General features: G+C 38.3%; 1 protein-coding gene across 5 annotated transcripts; it reads left to right on the plus strand.

Moving 5' to 3' along the window:
* Nucleotides 1–1,108: 1,108 nt before the first annotated feature.
* On the plus strand, nucleotides 1,109–16,194 carry LOC136826951 (atrophin-1-like). Of its 5 annotated transcripts, none has more exons than XM_067084550.1 (2): nucleotides 1,109–1,157; nucleotides 10,411–16,194. In XM_067084550.1, exon 2 carries the CDS (start codon nucleotides 10,477–10,479, stop codon nucleotides 13,126–13,128), a length of 2,652 nt encoding a protein of 883 aa, XP_066940651.1. In that variant the 5' UTR covers nucleotides 1,109–1,157; nucleotides 10,411–10,476; the 3' UTR covers nucleotides 13,129–16,194. The 5 variants fall into 5 exon arrangements, with proteins under 5 accessions (XP_066940651.1, XP_066940648.1, XP_066940649.1 ...); XM_067084547.1 differs by having other exon boundaries at nucleotides 1,128–1,393; XM_067084548.1 differs by having other exon boundaries at nucleotides 1,131–1,563.
* The last annotated feature ends 1,488 nt before the right edge of the window (nucleotides 16,195–17,682 follow it).

Raw genomic sequence — 17,682 nt, forward strand, 5'->3', positions numbered from 1 at the left:
TGCATTAAAATTATAAAGTTTCCGCACGAAGCATAGGTATTGGAGAGGTGGCCATGGCATTTATTGCAGTCCTGATGGCAGTGTTTCGTACTCGTCCATTTCTTCATTGAAGATTTACTAGGCGAGGATCAAGTGTGACCTAAGACTTCTATCTTACTCTTAAGATAGACCTGATAACAGCACACTAAAACAGGTGGTTGCACCTTGTGACGTGTATCGTAGTCGCCCCCTGACGTTTAGTCACATTTTGATGCGAGATAAAACTGGTCTATGCATGGTAAAAACGAGTCTTTCGTCCTGCAGGGATGCTTCCAGCGACGTATGGACAATGTCGGGTACCTTACAAATGCTTGTACATAAAAACGTAATCACAGGAATAGACCACTTTGACAGTGTCTGTAGTGGCATACCAAATTATTTTCTGAAGTAGATGGAGGGCCGGTTGATAAGGTAGCCAAACTAATAAACTAATAATGAATAGCCTAAATCTACACCTGGTAAAGGTACGTACATCCGTAGTGAGTTTCATTGGCTGCCTTTTACAGTAAGAATCAAGCGTAAAACATTTATCATGACGGACATTGCAATAAAGAACGTGAAACTGAAATGCTAAGAGATCTCAAAGGACAACATATCACTAGAAGCATAACTACTCTTAGGATTAGTGGACCCAAGATGCAACAAAGATTTTGGGAAATTAACCTTTGATCACACGGATTTAAGTTATTGCGTAAGCTTTATTTCAAGGGCAACCATTAACTTCAAAGAACTAGTTATTTAAGGAGGATATAAATTATGTGAAAATAAAAAGGGTGGACGACTGCGGTCTGAAAATAAAAATAAACGCAGATAACAATGATGATGTTAATGATGATGAAATGCAAGATTGAGTTCCACTCACTAGAGCCAATACCCGAAAGATTCCGTAGTCTCCGATATGTTATTTCTTTTGTTTATGTCCGTCCAGACTGTTGTGATTATATAAAGACACAAATTATATTTTGGAAAGAATATACGAAAGAAAATTAAATTCAAACTGCATGCTGAACTACAAGATACAAAAACGCAAAATACTTTAGTGTTCAAAAACTCATTTACGGGGAGCCGTACAATAGGTATGGTATTTCCTCGCTAAGGGACGCACATCGACACCTTCGGTAAAAGAAAATGAGAAAATCATAGAGAAAGCTTTATTAAAGAGTGCTTTTAACATATCCAGATTATATAAGAGTCGAATTTATTTATTTATTGTGGTAACGATTATTACATGGGTGATTTTACGGATATACTAGAATAGTTTGCACTTTAAGCCTTGAAATATTAGGCACGTTTCCCCATTCCGTGATCTTTGTTTACATGCTGAGTAGCAATACGCGCCTCTCGCTGAGAACAGGTGAGAGCTTCAGTAAATCAAGGATTTACTCGTTTCGAGTGAATCCGGGAACTTTATAAAAGGTTGTTGTGTCATGTGTCTGGAAACCAAATATTAATCGTACTTGTGCTCGTGTTTGTATAACATGTGTGATAATGAATGCGTAAGTACTGCCCGGAAGTCCACCGCAAGTAAGCTTTTGTCCTTGTATGTCTGTTTGGCGTTTTTGTGTTTTAAATGTCCGATATACAGAAAAGTTTTGAAACCTTTCCATAGGGAAGATTTAATTGCATTTTTCCAGTACTCGGTTCCAAGTGTAGACCACGGGAGCGTAGCCTAAGCATCGCATTGGTAAAGATGTACGGGTACGGCAGTACTATATGCCTAGGCTACCTACCCCAATGATTTTTATTCCAAATTTACAGATTATTTATTGCCTGTTGCTAAAGAGGTTAAACGTTTTTTAAACCAGTATCGTCTACCTGAAAATATCATTTTTTCCCATGACTTTCATTTGTTAGTCAATACCATAACCACCCACATCTAACCTAACCTAAATTAGGGTATGAGGTCTCCACCCAAGTGCATAATATAAGTTTTAAAACATTCCATGGTAGATCTAAGTAGTAGTTCTGCGGCGGCAATTTCCTTCTAACTTGACTTTTTCTATAGTTTTTGGTTGCTAATTATGGATTTACTTTCAATTTTTGTTGCACAATGTAATTAACCCCTGGAGTCCATCCAACAAGGGGTTTCCATACGTGATCTTCACAAGACAGAGCACGGGTAACGTATGGGTATCGCCCCCCCCCCGGGCCAGTACTAAACACGGTGAAGGGATATTCCATTTGACCGATAACAAGCAAATGCCTGCCAGTATCAGAAGCCCTAAAAGTGTAGAAAAAACCAGTTTCCAAGGTAAAAACAAGCACAGATCTAATACTTAGAATTACCCATTCCATAAACCTACCATATCCTGATAACTAGCTTACTTCAAGTGGTATTAATATTCTTATACTTCAATCATTTTATGTTTTCCCCTCACCTTCGTGCTGTGGTCCCCTGAATTGTAGGATATAAGAGTGGGGTCCACAATCTCTAAAACTCATTTGCTAGGGAAACGAATGTTAGAAACGTTCAAACACGTTAAAATGTAGGAAATTTATATTTTCAAGTTAAAATGCAACATTGGTTTAAAGTAAAATGATGCTGCTTGGGAATTTGGGTGAAATTAGACATCAGATTCAACGAGTTAATGTTACTATAGGGTAGGCTATGGCAAAATGATTGACAGGCATAGGATATGATAACATATTACATAAGAAATTGCATGTGTGCTATATTTATCTGTTTATCTGGTATTGTGCTTTTTACCATTTTTATTACAAGTTAGTTGTATATTGAAGTCTTCAAATGTAAAAAAATCTTAAATGTTAAGTGTCCGGTATCAGAACTGAATAGGCTAGCTTAGGTCCTAGACTTATATTTTAAAGTAATGGCATTTAGAAGGGGTAGCCAGCAGGGTAATTGTATTATAATTCTCACCATATTCTTGAAACTTACTTGTATTTTTCATTTTTGTTTTTGGGGCAAACTTGTCATATATGCATTTCCCCTGCCCCTATATTTGACACTTTTCTTTCTTTTTTTTTTCTGTAGTCCTCTTTATTATTGGCAATAAATCTGCCATCACGTTGAATTGGTCCCATATCTTTCCTAAAAGAATCAGACAACGCCTTGTTTAGTTAAACATCACTGATTATTTTGTAAACTTTTATAAACAGAAGCAAGGTAGTCTAAACTACTTACAGTGTAAACTAAGTACTGTACATGTAATCTGGTTGTTGCTTTCTAAATGGGATGGTTTTTTGGCTGTAAATTTCAACAGGAAAGCATAGGCTAATGATTGACAATATCACCCAACCATAGTCTAGCTAAGAAGAGTTAAGACTCCTGTGATTAGCAGTGTTGACATGTTTCCCATCATGCCAAATGAGGTATTTAATCCTAATCCAAAAAGGTACTCTCAGGATTAACCTCGAGGTTTAGGTTAAATCCAAGAATGGACATATTCCAGAGTACTGTCCAACTGTTTGATTTTCTTACAAGTGACTTCATTTTTAATTAATGTTTATGCAGGCATATATATATATATATATATATATATATATATATATATATATATATATATATATATATATATATATTACACATTTATAGATTAAATATATACATATACATATATAATATATATATTATGTATACACATACATATATATATTTATACATTTAAATAAATTTCATATTAAGCCATATTAATATGAAATAATAAGTATGGTGTTTTGATCTTTGTGTTTTGCTCTTGTACTGATGAATGGTGGGAGGTGATAGACAATCATTCTTTACTGTGACCTGCAGTCACTTCATTTAATCCTCCATACATGAGGAAATATTTAATCCTCCATACATGAGGAAATGGCAACGTCTCTCAAAAACAATGCCAGATCTACCAGATTGTCACCGTTTTTCCTGAGAAGTTTGATTGCCATTAAGAAAGCATGGTAACAATGCTAATTGCCTTCAAGTCTCAACCTTTTGTAGACAGACTATAGTAGCTAGAGGTCCAGAAGCACCCAAACTAGTTTCCTGCTGTTGTTCTCAAACAGATGTTTGATGTAGACAAAGGCAAGGGAAATAAATTTTAGTGGTTTTGCACCACCTATAGGCCCAATGGTCGAAAATACCTACAATTGAAAATAAGCTCTTGTCTGGGTCAGAAAAATATGCTGTACAGTTCATGTATTTGGTGAGAAAATGATTTACCTTATACTTACCCTACTGGCTACCCTGGTAGTGAAGATAATTCACAAAACCAGAGAATTTGTTTGGGAGGCTAGTGTTTCTCTGGTAGACAACTTCAGAAACTTAAGTCTCATTATTAACATACGTATTTGTAAGCATATGTTAAGGAAATGTTTTAAGGTTGAGTTTTCAAAGTTTGTTAGACTAGGCTGTCAGGATAGGCTAACTGGAATTTATTAGTTTGGTTAAACTAGACTTATTAAAGGCAGCAGCCGTAATCTACCCAAGGGAATAACCCACAAGTCCTTGGATACCTTCTTGGGACAGAAAAATATCTTGTCTAAGGAACAGAAAAGTATCTTGTCTAAGGTATATACTTGGAGTACAAGGCTGGGGTTAAAAGGAAGAGTGACTGATGCCTCTACTCCTTCTTTCATCTTTTCATCCCTCCGTGAGGCAGTAGCTTAGGCTTAGTATGCGCAGAAGCAGGCACAGATGGACGTAAGCTACACATTCTAGCATGCAGGATTAGGGCTTTCGCTTGTTAGATGCAACTCTCCCTGCTCTCCCTTTTTACAATAGGGAGGGCCTAGCAGTCAAGCTATAATCTGAACCAATCAACTGTTATTATTATTTTAACTGTTTTCTCCCTTGTTTTCACCCCTCATAGGGGGTCATACTTGGTTCTCGATTTGCCTACATGAGCGGGAATCCAGACACTGCTCACTTATGTTCAGGGCCCTATTGGCTGGGATCCCTATCCCAGAATGAATAAGAGGTTACAGGAGTCAGAGCTCTTCTGCTTGAGAGAGTACCCCCACCTAAAAAGTGAGTTTCCTTTATAAAAGGCAATGGTTTGTATTTCCTTAGAAACAGATCACAAATATTTTCCTATGTATACAAACCAGAACCTTTTATAATAATATGAAGGGGTCCCTCCCCCCCCCTTAACTCAATTTCATGTTACCAATTACAGTTGCACCCTCACATAAAATGTTGAAAGAAATCAAAATTCTTTTTAACTATTTTTGATACTGTATTTATCATAATAGTGATACATTTGCCAATATAATTACAGTATTTATTTGCCCCATGAGAGCAATCTTAGATTTATGTTGTACTTTAGGGATGTGCATCCTATGTACTTCCCATGACCACCAGTTACCTGCACTGTTACCAAGTTCAGTGGCCATTTCAAGCTCACGTTGAAGGATACTCCTGTATAAAAGGTGATGGTGTGTATTTTTGTGGAAACAAACATTAAATGTGATTGAACATGCGTAGCAATAAAGAATAAACAAGTAAAAAATGTGCCGAAGAAATCTTCGGTGCAATCGAGTTTTCTGTACAGCATGTAATGCTGTATGAAACTCTCGATGTGCTGCAGTATGAAACTCTCAGCCACAACCGGGCAGCGCTCAGTTGCTCCCCAGATGCAGTCAAGTGAAGATGCTTCAGCGGCTTGCACCTCTAGCGGTGCCAGGCGCACAGTCCATGGTTAACCTTAACCTTAAATAAAATAAAAACTACTAAGGCTAGAGGGCTGCAATTTATATATTTGATGATTGGAGGGTGGATGATGAACATACCAGTTTGCAGGCTTCAGTGTCAGTAGTTTTTAAGAACTGAGGGCGGACAGAAAAAGTGCGGGCGGACAGACAAAGCTATCTCAATAGTTTTCTTTTGCAGAAAACTAAAAACTGGAATGTGTCAGAGGACCTAAAACCAAGTGTCATCCCTATGCCTGACTGAGTAGGAGGTTACAGCAGGTGAGTGAGGGGTATTCCTCCACTCACCCCCATAACCACCAATTAACCACCCTGTTACCAAGTTCAACGAAAATCTCAGCTGATGCTGAAGGATACTTATATAAAGGACTGGTTGTATACTAGGCAAAATACAAATCACTTGAAAATTTTGATATTTTGATGGAAGAATCCAAATAGAAGTACAGAAAGGGAGTGGGTATATGTAAATGACCAAGTGTAACACAAGAATTAGAGATTGTGTTTAAAAGATGGAAACGTGGAGAGGATTGAAAATTTCTGTAAGCAAAACAAAGCTTATGGTAACAGAAAAGGAAGCAAAAAAAAAAAGGCCAGTTGAGAAAGTAGCTGTGTGGATTTTGCAGGAGAGGTTTTAGGGTGAACTCTACTCATATTAAATTTAACTGATGATGTCACAAGAGATTCTCAGGTATGTAAAACATAAATGAAGTATGTAAGGGATTTCAGTGCCAAGTGTAAAGAATAATTGGGGAAGAGAAGAGGCAGAATAGTTAAATTGTTGTGGGAACCCTGGCCTCATAGTGGTTGATGAGCATCTGTTACATCAGGGACTCACTTGGACTTTGAAGCAAGTATTGAGAGGGCAGTTAAAAAACCCAATAGGAACAGGTTGGACGAATAAGAGTATCGCATTTTAAACAGCAAAATTTATGAATATAAAGCATGCATAGAAGACATGGCTCTAGCAAAGATGATAGAGGTGATTTTGAAGGAGTGTGACTATAAAATTCAGTGGAATCACAGCTGGAGTGCAATGGGAAAATCATATTATGGATTAAATTGCAAAGAGATTTGATGTCTAGTGGCTGGAAAGCAGATACCAGAGATTGTAAAAGGGGCTGAGGAGCAGTTAGTCAAAAAATGTAAATACCGCAGGAGTAACAGGGCAAAGACCAGTAGTAAGGCCCAGAAAATCACTGAGAATGGCCATGGATGAAGACCTAGTCCCAATGAGAATTCAATCTGAAAGTGCACAAGATAGTGTGAGGTAGAGAAAATTAATTAAAATCTATCTTTGGAAGTGAACATAAATTTGTTAATGATAATTAAGTTGTGTAAATTGTTAAGTTTTTCATTTTTATAGAAATAATTTTTCTCAAGGTAACTCAAACATGACTTTTCTTATAAGTAACTTACCAAGTAATTACAAAGCTAATGTATCTACCTCGGGTGACAACATTATTTAATTTAGCGGTAGTGCCTCTTTTGTTTACATATGACCCCCCTCCCCCCGCACACTACTGGGCGAAGTAGGAATAATTTGCCAGCCATTATCCAGTTTGTTTCTGCCAGTCGCTATGTAAACATCGCGCCATTTGCAGCAGCTTTTTTTGGATTACCTGTATTTCATTCGTGTTCAGTGAAGTACAATTGTTTTGTTTTGGTTGCGCTTATGCTAGACAGTGCTTAGTCAATTTATTTTTTGAAGTTTTTACTAGTTTTCATTGAATTATTAGAATTATGTCAGAATATTCTAGTATTTGCTACTGTGCCAAGTTATGCTGCAAGTCGAGACTTACTAAAGCTTGTTAAGTTCCTCATATGATCTTTGCTAAGTATAGGGGCAAGAATGTAATGTTCATAAACATGTAAAGAGTGAGAGACAGAAAGAGGAAAGCGGCTTCTAAAGCTGGAAAATGCTCTTATAGTTTAGAGACTAGCCTACACCAAAAGCTAGTTTAAAGGTCAGTTGTGACTCTCCCTTCCCCCCCTATTACTACTGTACTTGCCCTCCTACTAGACAACCTTCTCCTCCCTTGCCTGGCTCCCATGCTTCCTATCCTAATGCCATTGCCAGTCTCAAGTCTAGATTTGATAAAAAGCTTAATCTAGAAGTAAGTACTATTGCTGATTTGAAGACTCGCAAATGGTTATAAAGAAAGTGTTTGCAGAGAAAGTGCAAAGTGATAGAGCAGAGCAAGTGGAGGAGGTGGCTACCCATCCCATTGGTTCTCATAGACCGAGGTTCCTGTCCAGCTTCCCAAAACCTGCGAGAAGACATACCAAAAGTCCAAGGGAGGCCGATGGGGTTTGCCCACAGGTAGTTGCCCCCTCAGCCACACCTGTTGTCCACTCCCAGGTTTCGGCAGACAGCCACTGGAAAGGCTTGTCCAAGGAGTGCAAGTGAAGGAATCACTGTCCATCCTGTCAGTTCGCCTAGGCCAAGGTCCCTGTCCTGCTCCCCAAAACATGGGAGAAGACATACCAAATGCCAAAGGAGGCCGATGGTGTTTGCCCACGGGTAGTTGCCTGTTACAACTGGAAAGGCTTGTCCAAGGAGGTACAGTACTTCCATTGTCCTCCAGCTCTTTAGACAACTACGGAGTGGACAAGAAACATTATCTAGACTCTTCCCAGCCCCTTAAGCACCCTCTGAAGATCATGGCCAGTGTCCAGACACTCTTGTCTGTCAGTCAGTATAAGTAGACTCTGAGTAGTCCCAGAAAGTGCCCGGTGTCCACTCCTGAGCGCCCAGCACCCGATCCTGAGAGCCCGGCGCCCACTCCCAAGCCCCCGGCTCTCCCACCTGAGCGCCCGGCACCTCTTCTCTGGCGCCCATCACCATTTTTCATCCTTTTACCTATAAGTTATATTATGATAAATTATTCTGTCTCATATAAAAACTGTTGGCCCAGATTATGTACTTGCTAATGAAAGCTCCTTCTGCTTCAGGATGACCACCTGTCTCCTTTTTTCCTCGGTAGAAGAGATTCACCCAAAACCTGCTTCTCCTTCAGCATATGCTGCCCTGCTGAAGCGTTTGATGGCGAATTTTCCTAGGAACCAGCTGGAGGACAGGACATGCCTCCCCAAGATGGTCCTTTCACCCTCCTCTAAGTCTTTTAAGGAATAGAAGACTGGCTTTCCGCCAAAATAGAGCAGATTAAAGCGTCCTTCACTTTTCATCTTTCTCGTCTTGTACACAGGAGGTACTTGTCCTACATGACCGGGTAGGCTCCCTCTTTGGGAGTCGTTGCCTCCCCAACGGAATTCCTCCAGTCTTATTGGCTCTTCTCGTCGATCTGTTTTCTCGTCGGCCAAAATCATGTTTATATCCGCAAAATTGAATCTTCTGGTTAAGGGCATATTCAAAATATTTGAAGTCATCATTTTCTTGATTGGGTTGTGGGTGCATTGGCCAAGAAAATTGAGGATCATCAAGATTTCGCCTCAAGAAAGAGAAATCATTGAACTTACAAAAGAATACGACTCAAGACTTGCTGACACATCATCTAGGCGTCCCATGGACTCTTCTTTTCAAGCTAAGACCACCTCCCCCCTCCAGCACCAGCCTTTTCATGGATGGAGATCTCGGGCGCCATTCAGGTCCCGCTCAATGTCCGCTTTTCATCCGGAGCCATCAAGAGAAGAAGTCTTCCAAACCGTGTAGGAAGTGAGACAGAAGTCCCTGTCTTGTGCCTGTAAGAGCCATCCTACTAGAGTTTTGGGAGAGGTGGCTGATAAGAGGAGTGGCGCCCTGGATTATCAGTGTTTTAAAGGAGGGCTACGTCATCCCATTCTTGAAGAGCCCCCAATCACCTCCCATCACATTCACAGCTTACTCAGTAGGCTCCGAAAGACATTCAGCCCTAGGTTTTTTGAAATAGTACATGCCCATGTATCCCACCTCCTGTGAATGTGGGATTCAGCTATGTAGTTACTTGGTAAGTTACTTATATAAAAATGACATGTTTATAATAAAATAAAGTTTTATATATACTTACCAAGTAACTACATGATCATAGCCCTCCCCCCCCCTCTCATGGGCATAGGGCATAAATGAATTGGGCTAGTTAGTAGTGTGGTACCTATCCTTCCCCGAAAGGGGTGGGGCAAGTTACCTACACCAAAATATTGGAACGCTACCGCTAAGTTTCAAATTTAAGTTGCCAATGAATAAAACATAATAGCTATGTAGTTACTTGGTTAGTATATATAAAACTTTATTATAAAAATATAATTTTACAGTATATGCTTACCAAGTAATTACAGAATCAGAGCCTGCCCTCCTCCCCTCTTATGGACATTAGGGCATGAACAAACTGGATAATAGCTACCAAGTTCTCCTTACTTCCCCCAATAGTGGACGGGGGTCACCTATATGTAAACAAAAGAAGCGCTATAGCTAGATTTTAAAAAGTTGCTGTGCGAGGTAGTACATTAGCTATGTAATTACTTGGTAAGTATATATAAAACTTAATTTTATTATGGAGTACTGACAGAAGAAGTCTAGTCAAACAGAAGTAGTATTGTTCATTAGTGTTGACATAAGCTGTTTAGCTTGACATTGACCATTGGGTATGCTTTTGATAACTAGTGTAATTCCTGATGGACTGATTTGTCACCCTTGCATGGTTTTGTATAGTAATAATAATTAAAATTCCCTCAGAACCTTTATATATTTCCTACCTATCTGACTGAACCTAAAGTGTACTTTATCTTTTTCAGATTTATCGTCTACTGTGACACCAATGGGACTTTTTACCTGCACTAGCACCAGCTTATGAAGAAATAATGCCCATGCCAGGTTTTGAGGACTCTGTGGATGGTAGAAGGAAGGGTAAATTTTCTGACAAGCGAAAACGTGGACAGTATGCAAAGAACAGAAAATTAAGAAGTTTTGATCACAATCACGGTTTTCACGGTCAGCGTCCACTTCATGACCAGCCACCTTTCAGGTATGATTCCCCAGGTCATGATATCCCACACAGACCACCTGAATCAGATTATTACATATCACATGGCCCAGACAGTTGTCAAAGACCTCCTGACCATGACATGTATCGTGGACATCCAGCCCATGAAATGTATGGTGATCGGCTTGGGCCCGATAGGTATCATCACCATTCGGGGTACAACATGAATAATGGACCACCTATGCCTGGTATGCATGGAGGACCCCCTCCACCAATGCCTGATATGCACAAGGGTCCTCCTATGCCTGATATGCATAATGGTCCTCCTATGCCTGATATGCATAATGGTCCTCCTATGCCTGATCTACATAATGGCCCACTTATGCCTGATATGCATAATTGTCCCCCTATGCCAGATATGCATAATAGACCTCTGATGCATAATGTGCATAATGGTCCTCCTATTCCTAATATGCCTAATGGACCAGTGCCTGGTCCTGATATTTATCATGGTCCGCCTCACCGAGATATTCAAGATGGGCCACTTAACTCCAATAGATTTCTCGGGCCGTCATGCTCTGATTATCATCATGGGTTACGAAAACCTGAAATTTACAATGGACCAATGGGCCCAGATAGATATCATGCATCTCCAGACATTGGAATGCAAGGTACACAGGGGCCAGAGATGCATTTTAGGCCACAAGGGCCAGATAATCATTTTGTACCCCCAGGATGTAATATAGGCAGTGAATCTCGTGATGATGTTTTCCATAGACTCCCTGTCTCTGATATGGATTGTGGGCCACATTCAGATAACTTTCATGGCCCTCCTGGGCCAGTTTTATGTAATGGTCCTCCAAGCGGTGAGAGATACTGTAGACCTGGAGGATATGATAATCATCATGGACTACCTGGTAATGATATTTGCCATGGAGCAAACAGAGCTGATATTTGTCACAGACCAAATGGCCCCAACAACTTGGACCCCCATCTTGGTCTCTCTCCAAGGGGGCCTGAGACCTGCCATGAGCCTCAGCCTCGTGACATTGCTCCTAATTCAAAAGTTACCGATATTTCTAACAATCCTCCCATTCATGAGTATCCCTCAGGTCATTCTCATCATTCACCACTTTATCCTGGTATGCATCTACACCATACACCACCTCTTTCTGTACCTCCTCCCCCATTTATTCCTATGCAAGTATCCAGTGTTCTGTCTTATCCCCGTATAGAGCCTTCATATCCTCCTCTCCCTCAGACACCTCCTTCAGATCAGCGTCCTCCACCCCCTCCTTCACCATGTCCACCTTCACCTCGCCCTCCTTCACCCCAGCCTCCACCTCCTCGTCCTCCTTCCCCTACATCCCCACCTCCATTATCTCCAGCAGGAGAAGATTCTGTCACAGTCAAAGATGAACCATATGATCCCGCTGAAGCATTATTTTCCCCAGCGTCAAGTAGTGATTCTCCTGAAATGAACGATAAACAAAGAGAATCTATCATTAATAAGTATGTGAGGCATGCTCAAAAGTTAACATCTTGTAACAATGTTCAGCTTAGTAATCAGCCAGAAGCAAATTTTGATATTGAAAAGAAAATTGTAAGAAATTTAAAAGTGGTGAAGAATTCTCAAGAACCAAAGAAAACAGATATTGTTAAAAAATGTGAAGAATCTCCTGCAAGACCCAGTTTAGATGCTCGGCTGAAACTCATGTTTGGTGCTACATCTGAGAAAGAGTCGCCTAAAAAGGGGAAAAAGAGAGCATCTAAAATTGCTCAGGACTCAAAGGGAGACATCAAGGAATTATCCAGACCTCTTTCTCCACCACCTTCACCTTTTCGTTCCAAGCAAATGTATCATTATTGGCATAACGTTACTTTGAAAATGAGAAAGTCTTCCAAAGTAGTCAGTAATGATTTTGTAAATGCTAATATGCATTCAGGCATAAAAGACATCAAACGTGAGAAAAACAAAAATTCAGATAAACCCATTTCTGTCACGGAGCCTTTCCAACGTCCTACTCTTCCACTTCCAAAGGTCCTGCCTACTGTCCCACCCCCAAGCAGTAACTCAGACGTTGAAAAGGTACCATTAAATGACCCCCATCTTAAAATGGACTCTGTGCTCAAGAGCAATGATCGGCCACATCCATATAAACTTGCAGGTTCTAAAGATCGTGTTGTTCAGCATTCTTTGGACACTGAATTTGAATTAACTTGTGAAGGCCCACTCCATGGAAATAGTAGTGATAAGGATTTCCTGGAGTCAGGTGATTTGGCTCGCTGTAGCATAGAGGACTGTAGGGTCACATCTGATGAAGATGATGATGAGAGTCATGGTCATGATACTATCCATATAGGAGGAGACAGTGATATGGTTGATGGTGAAAGTTGTAGTGAAAACAAAACAATAAGTATAGTGCTTTCAAAGATCTTAGAAGACCTCAAAAATGAAATACGAATGCAGTTAACAAGTGAAATTCTAGATAAACCAATAAACAGCTTAATTGATGAGCACAAGTTTTAGAGTAGTTGTGCACAATGTTTATTGAGAACACGAGTATCAGAATTTATAAGAATAGTGAAATTTGAGTGAATGTGATTTAAGAATTATTTATATAATAATCTATTATACTTATGTATGATAGACATCAGTTATGATGTATCATCATGTCTTTCTAGCCTGTGATAGTTTAGTCAAGTGATGCAGGAATATGAAGGACCTCCAGGAAGATCCACCACCTTTTTATAACAAGTGACCACAGCAAGTACAGTACATTACAGTGTCAGTTGTATCCAGAGTGTTTTGAAAGATCTGGTTAAAGGCTTTGGAAAAGCTTCTAACCTTTTTGAAAATTTTATTTATTTTAAAATTAATAAGTTTGACTAAGAAAGGCCAATCAAATGTAAATGCTGTACTTTTCTTTTAACACATGTCCAGTGTAAATTCTTGTTATTTGTTAAAAACAAAATACTTGAGGTGTGAGGGATGTTGCATAATTTAAATATTCCCTTTTTCTCTTGTATGAGCCGGTTTTTATTGTCTTCTAAAATGTACTTTGTGTATTATATATTTGTATATAAATATATGTAATCAGAAGAGATGTTGGAAAGTCATTAAACTTAACAGTAGTGCCTTGTCTTGTTTATTTAGTGCCAGCCATTATGGAAAGATAGAAGACATGATTTGATTTTGCTATAAGGAATAAATTTGACTACTTTATGGTTGCACACACATTTTGAGGTTTGTAGGCATAATAACTTATTTCTTGGTTTGGATTTTTGTCTGTAGCAGTTTTTGGTAGGCCATCACAGGATGGTCCCTTTTTCCCTCTGTATTGGTAGTTTGTAATTGTTTACAGATCCAGCTTCAAGTGTTATGTGTTTACTTAATCCTAACCATTTCCAAAATAGAATTTAAGTCCCATTTTTGCATAATTACTTCAGTACATATCTCTGTTAGCTGGTGACAGGTAAAATTTGAAACAAGTATCACACATGTGTTTGGGAGAGCAAGAAGAGTCAGATTTGAAGCTGCAAATACTGTTAAAAATTATATTCATTGGGAAGTCTTATTCCCTGTGAGATAATATTAGGGTGCTAAAAGGAAAGTTCCATATTGCATTTTAGAGAATATTTTTTAGTTTTTGTGCATTACAAAGTTTGCTAATAAAAACAAAGATAAAGCATTTTTGCACATTGTATGAATAGATTGCTCACGGAAGACAACATACATTTTATCTTGGCTTTCATGTTTCTTGATTCTTGTACTTTTGATCTATTTTACACTTTTCTGTTTATACCATAGAAGTCGTGTAACTGATGAAAGTTTACCTGGCAATTTAATGACCTTTGTAGCATGTTCCGTATGAGTGTACACATTAGGAATAATGTTACTGTAGCCCCTCAACTTAGATGTTTCTGGGGTCTGGCCTTTTGATAAGAAATGGATCTTGTTTTATAACCTATGTTCAAGATATCCCACAGCTAACAATAATTTTATATGGCTTACAATAATTTTATATGGCTTCCATAAGCTCAACTCTAGACTTATTCTGTTTATGCAGTTTATTAACAACATTTTTGAAAAGGTACCCTAGCAAAAAACAGTGTAGCTGATAAGTTGAGTGGTTACCATTTTTTCCAGAACTTGTGCTTGATATGAAAGTTAGTTTGCTATGCTCTCAGGGGAAAAACTAGCCAAATATTTCTTATTTACTCTTGCTGTTTGAGCGAAGTTCTTTTGTTGTGGTTAGAATATAAAGTTGATGGATCCTTTTGAAATTGGCCAAATGTTGGAAGGGATGTCTTTGTACCTTATGCTTTGCAACATATAAACTTGAGGTTTTGTTTTCACTTTCTTCTTAGCTGCCAGGCTTTTCTGCTTCTGTTCCACATTTCCTGTGACTACTGTGCTAAAAGATGTGTATATATTGCTGTTGGTAGAGACAGTAGATATCTCAAAGCCAAGTTAAAACCAATGCTAGTAATCAGAGTGCTCACTGTTAAACTTAGTGATGCAGAAAAAATGGTTGGTCAGTTTATGTCTGCTGAGTACCAAAACAGTTTTCATGGCAATTCTGAATCTCAGAAGAGCAGTGAAGCTCCAAATTATCGTGAATATTCTACAGTACAACAGATTAAAATATCCATTCGTAAATACATATGTTGAAATATGGCTGATCCATATAGGCATTAAAGGCAATGAGAATGACTGCTGTACTAATCTCTCACATAACAAACCTGTCTCTACAGCCAGGAGATTAGGGAAAATGAAGAGATTTGTTGAATTATCTCTCAGTGCCTCATTTGCTGTAGTATAATCATTTTTCAAAGCAGCTTTGGGATATATTGAAAATAAATTTGTCGTTTTATGGCAAGTAAACTACTGTATTGTTTTTCATCCTTACAAGTTGTTATAAAGTCGTGCAGAATTTAAAAGATTGTCCTAAGATGTGAAACTGGGGAAATTGTTTACACGTCTTTCTGCTGTTAAAATATCTTTTTCGTCATTGTGTGACATTTTCAGTTTTTGTATAATAGTAACAGTGTGTGCACCTAAGAGCAGAACAAAAGTATAATTGTAGTTTTCAACAAAGAGGCATGCATTTGTCATCTTTCAGTTATGGCTGAAAACTTATTGCAGGATAGAGGCTGTTTCCATTTTCCAAAGTTAGAGCATATATAAAATGACATTCATATTTACATAACTTCTGCATTTGGGTTGAGTTTATTGTAGATTTTGTGGAAAATTGTGATGATTAATTTATCACTTGTTTCATATTCTGTATATGACGTATCCTAGTATGGCTCTGATCATCACATATTTATTGTACAGTTTGCTTTCCTGATTTGGTTATGAAGGCTTGAACCTACAAGGTTCATATGTATATAAATGATTAATGAACAGGACAGGTGATCAGTTTGAAAGTGATTAACCAGTGGACTTGAACGACTTGGTATAGATAAACCATGTATTCTCATAAATTTATTTTTAAAGATATGACCCTATTCTTTGTACAGTATTATTAAGTGATGTAGATGTGTTATTGTGTAGGGCCTGATAAATTGTAATAAAGCGTGGGTTTTTTCAGTTTTGTATGAATGTTTACCTTCAGCATTCCTTCGCAGCTTAATCCTCAATCAAGGTTGTAATTGGTTTGGCAGGTGTTTTATGGACAGATGCTCTTCCAGACTCCTTCCCTCCTTATGTATCTGGGCTTGGGATAGGCACTCATTTGGGCTGGCTGGCTTGTTCCAACATGTTTGTAGTTTTGTAGGAACTGATTTTGAACCTGTTTTCTATGACTTTTCCCATATTTACCATATGTATATTTGCTGATGATAGTTGCTTGTACGAATTGATTACTGTTTAGTGAATACTTGATAATGGCATAGCAGCTGTAGTCATTTGATTGTTGGCTACAGGTTTCCAACCTATTAAGTTTGTTTGACTGCATTGCTATTATGTACTGCAGAGGCAGATGGATGGCAGAGGATGCAGTTCAATATTATTGAAATTCACGGTTGACTGCTTCCATGATTTTCAGAGTGTGGTTTTAACTACAGTCATTTCCTGTTATCTGAGACACAACACTCATAAAATAATACAATTAATCTACCAGTCATGACTAGTCATGTAGAGACGATTCTTGCAGATGCATCCTTAAAAGACTGTGCAAATAAGTGGTACAGTATATGTCTTTAAGGTTTCTTCCAGGTAAAAGAGATGCTGTTGCCAAGCTCTTTCATGTACAGTACATTGCATGTCATGATTACCCCCAAAACAAACTGATGGTGGGCAGTGAAAGTATCATGGCTTAATTAGTTGTGCAAATAGAAAGCTTGTGATTTAGTTCCAAAAACAAAAATCAGTTGTGATTTGTGAGATAACCATTAAAAAATTGTAAAAACAATCATGAATATCTGGATTGATGAGGTGAAGAGCAAGATGAAAAGTATAACTTTCTTTTAGCAAGCTCTATGGATATAAACGTGTGACCAAATCGTTAAAATAGTTTATATGACCACTGAATGCCTTATCAGATGATGCTATGATCATTACTATTAAGGTGGCAAAGTTTGGGGGTCAGAACATAGTTGCTTTTGGCAGCATTTACTTTAGGAAGCTTGGTGAGGGAAGGTTAAACAAGACCTTTTTTGAAAACGGCAGTTATCAGCGTGATGTTAGGTTAGTTAATGGTTAGTTTTGAACTTTACAGAAACCATTTTTTTTTCTTAATATGTGGACAAGAAACAGTACCAGGTATTTTGCACAGAATGAAACTTTGCACTCATCCTGTATTTGGATGATGTAGGTTATGCTAATGTATTCACTGTGGTCTTTCCAGCAATGAGTACAGTTATTGTATCATAATTCAAACTACTAATGGCAGGCTTATTTTATACTAATATTTACATGAACAAGAACCATGAGTTAATTACATTTTAACATGCAGTGTAAACTTATGACACATTTTGTACTTGAAAGTGTCTGTGTAGCAAAGGTGTGAGTAAGAGTGAATATTTAATGCTAAGGAGACAAGATCTTCAACATATTATGATCCCCTAAGGTTAAGTT

The sequence above is a fragment of the Macrobrachium rosenbergii genome, chromosome 41, assembly GCF_040412425.1.
Source record: "Macrobrachium rosenbergii isolate ZJJX-2024 chromosome 41, ASM4041242v1, whole genome shotgun sequence".
Lineage (NCBI taxonomy): Eukaryota > Metazoa > Arthropoda > Malacostraca > Decapoda > Palaemonidae > Macrobrachium > Macrobrachium rosenbergii.

Bases quoted from the DNA above. Each gene is read 5' to 3' on its own strand.
- LOC136826951 (XM_067084550.1), top strand. From the start codon at position 10,477: ATGCCCATGCCAGGTTTTGAGGACTCTGTGGATGGTAGAAGGAAGGGT.